The 2,415-nt window shown below is 62.5% G+C and overlaps 2 protein-coding genes across 5 annotated transcripts in view; one reads left to right on the top strand and one right to left on the bottom strand.

The window, feature by feature from the left end:
• The window catches only part of DCLRE1B (DNA cross-link repair 1B), a 6,905-nt gene extending 6,311 nt beyond the window's left edge, over nt 1-594 (bottom strand). Inside the window, exon 1 of the mRNA XM_008058380.2 lies at nt 164-594. Coding sequence (XP_008056571.1) covers nt 164-352 — 189 coding nt within the window. The 5' untranslated portion in view covers nt 353-594. The remainder of the gene's footprint in view (nt 1-163) is intronic.
• Nucleotides 595-1,136: 542 nt separating this feature from the next.
• AP4B1 (adaptor related protein complex 4 beta 1 subunit) overlaps nt 1,137-2,415 on the top strand; it is an 11,925-nt gene continuing 10,646 nt past the window's right edge. The window contains exon 1 of one of the 4 annotated variants that reach the window (XM_008058378.2): nt 1,137-1,322. In XM_008058378.2, coding sequence (XP_008056569.1) covers nt 1,210-1,322 — 113 coding nt within the window. In that variant the 5' untranslated portion in view covers nt 1,137-1,209. The remainder of the gene's footprint in view (nt 1,323-2,415) is intronic. The other 3 variants (XM_021712494.1, XM_008058379.2, XM_021712495.1) reach the window with 3 other exon arrangements.

Here is a 2,415-nt window from a genome sequence, read left to right as displayed (position 1 = left end):
CTCAAAAAAAACCAAAACCCAGGATGCGTTTTTCAGACAACTCCCGCACGCGTAACGATCAGTCTCCTGGCCCCCATTCTGTGACTCCAAAGCTGTGACAGCTCGGAAGCCCCGACCCAGATGCCTGGGCCAGCACTCGGAGGCCGACCCCAGCCCCCCATACCTGCAGGCGACGGTGCAAGAGGTGGGCCGTGATGGGGGAGCAGTAGAGGGGCCGGGCCCAGGTGCTCGACAGCCCCACGGTGTGGTCCGAGTGCATGTGGGACAAGAAGAAGAGCCGTGCGGACCCAGCCCGGCGCAGGCTCCAGAAGTCCACGGCGATGGGCGTATGGGGGATCAGGACCCCGTTCATGGTGGCGGGGGCGGGGGGTCACCGGCAGGATCTCCACGGGGACAGAGCGCGGGCGCGAGGCTTCCCCCACGGCGCCCCGGAAAGGGTCATGCTGGGGCGCGGACAGGGCCAGAGACCCTCAGGGAAGGGCAGCCCCACAGAGGAAAGCGGAACCGGAGCGCGCCGAAAGGGGAAGCGACCGCGCTCGCGGGGCGTGGGGACGGGCGCCGGCGCAGCGGAAGGCGCTCGGCACTCCCACCCGCGCGCGGGAGCCGAGGCCGAAGCCGGCACTCAAAGCGCGCGCGGCCGGGCGGAGACAGCCCGAAGCAGCCGATTTCCGATTCCCGCCGCAGCTCCTCCGGAGGCAGCAGCGCGGCTGCGCCGGGAGGGAGGTGAGAGTTGGGGGAAGGGCATCCTAAGGTCGGGGCCGCACTACGCCCCGCCCCCGCCCGGAGAATGGCAGCTGCTCCGTTTGCGTCCCGGCGAGGGGGCGGGACTTCCTCGGAAAGCGCGATTGGGCCTCTCCGGGACGGCGGCGGCGCTGAGGCGTGGAAAGGCTGGGATTCGAGAGGGCGGGGTCTGCGGTCTGTCGGCCGCGGGGCTGGAGATCGGGCGGAGGGCCTGGAGCGGACGGAGCGATCCGCGGGCGGGGCGAAGTGCCGCAGGTCTGGGGTGGGGCCTGAAGGGTCTGGGGCGGGGGGCGTGGCCGGAAGCGGAGGGCGTGGGCGATCGGAGCGAGCCCGGCTTCCGGTCCGGGCGTCGTCCCGCCCTGAGTGACTCCGCTGCCCGGCGTCTCCCTGACTGGGGTCCCCGCTGGCCTGGGAGGCGCCCGCGAGCGGCCTGACCGTCTGCGGAGCCGCCCGCGGCCGCTGGAGAAGATGCCGTACCTGGGCTCCGAGGACGTGGTGAAGGAGCTGAAAAAGGCTCTGTGTAATCCCCACATTCAGGCTGATAGGCTGCGCTACCGGAATGTCATCCAGCGAGTGATTAGGTATCACCGACCCCTCTCCGTCCTAGCTGCGCCCCTTGCGGTCCCCACCAGGGCTCACTCCCCTTGGCTGTGCTGAAAGAGCGAATGAACCTGCATGCGCGGCAGGTGCATGATTCGGCCTCCTCCTCCTCCTCTGGAGTGCCACCATCTCGGTCTCCCTGGGACTTTTTTGTTGTCGTTGTTGAGTCGGGGTCTCTGTCGCCCAGGTTGGAGTGCAGTAGCACGCTCATGGCTCGCCGCAGCCTCGATCTCCTGGGCTCAAGTGATCCTTCTCAGCCTTCCGAGTAGCTGGGACTCTAGGGGCATGCTACCACGCCTGGCTTACTTTTTTGTTTTTTGGAGAGACGAGGTCTGGCTGTGTTGCCCAGCCTGGTCTTGAACTCCTGGGCTCAAGCGACTCTCCTTCCTCGGCCTCCCAAAGTGCTGAGAGTACAGGCATGAGCCGCCACACCCATCCTCCCTGGGACATCTTTTACACAACCGGGTGGTTTATTCCATATTATGGGCTGGAACAATAACTGCTCACTTCTGGACCTGTATTATGTCTAGTATAGATTTCCTATTTGGTTTTAGACCCACATACCCCCCTGCCTGGTTGGCATTTCCACCGGGATAGTTTATCAAAGGTATGTCCAAAGTAGTATCCACATTCTTCCCACCTCCCCAAACTTGCTCTTCCGCTTGTATTTGTGTTAGTGAGTGTCAGCAACCAGCTAGCCAAGCATGGGAGTCAACCATGATGACACCTGATCCTTCACTTCTCAGGTCAGGTATATGAATTCATAATTCTAAATATCCATCCTCTCTCTTTTATTGGTACTGCTCTGGCTCAGGCCTTCATCAAAGCAATGCAGTAGCTGACTAGTAGGCCTCCTGACTCATTTCAGACAGAATTGTTCCATTATACAAATCTGAACACGTGACTCGCCCGCAGCTGTGGTTCACAGCCTTTACTATACATACAGGTTCTTTGGAGTGCTGCTTAAGAAATGCAGGTTTAGCCAGGCTGGGTGGCTCAACCTGTAATCCCGCGCCTTTGGGAGGCTGAGGTGAGTGGATTGCCTGAGCCCGCGGGTTCGAGACCCGCCTCGGC

Source organism: Carlito syrichta, unplaced genomic scaffold (assembly GCF_000164805.1).
Source record: "Carlito syrichta isolate Samal-C Ts95f unplaced genomic scaffold, Tarsius_syrichta-2.0.1 Scaffold303316, whole genome shotgun sequence".
NCBI classification, from domain to species: Eukaryota; Metazoa; Chordata; class Mammalia; order Primates; family Tarsiidae; genus Carlito; species Carlito syrichta.
Note: the sequence above shows the minus strand (reverse complement) of the source record. Positions and strands in the feature narration are given on the sequence as shown.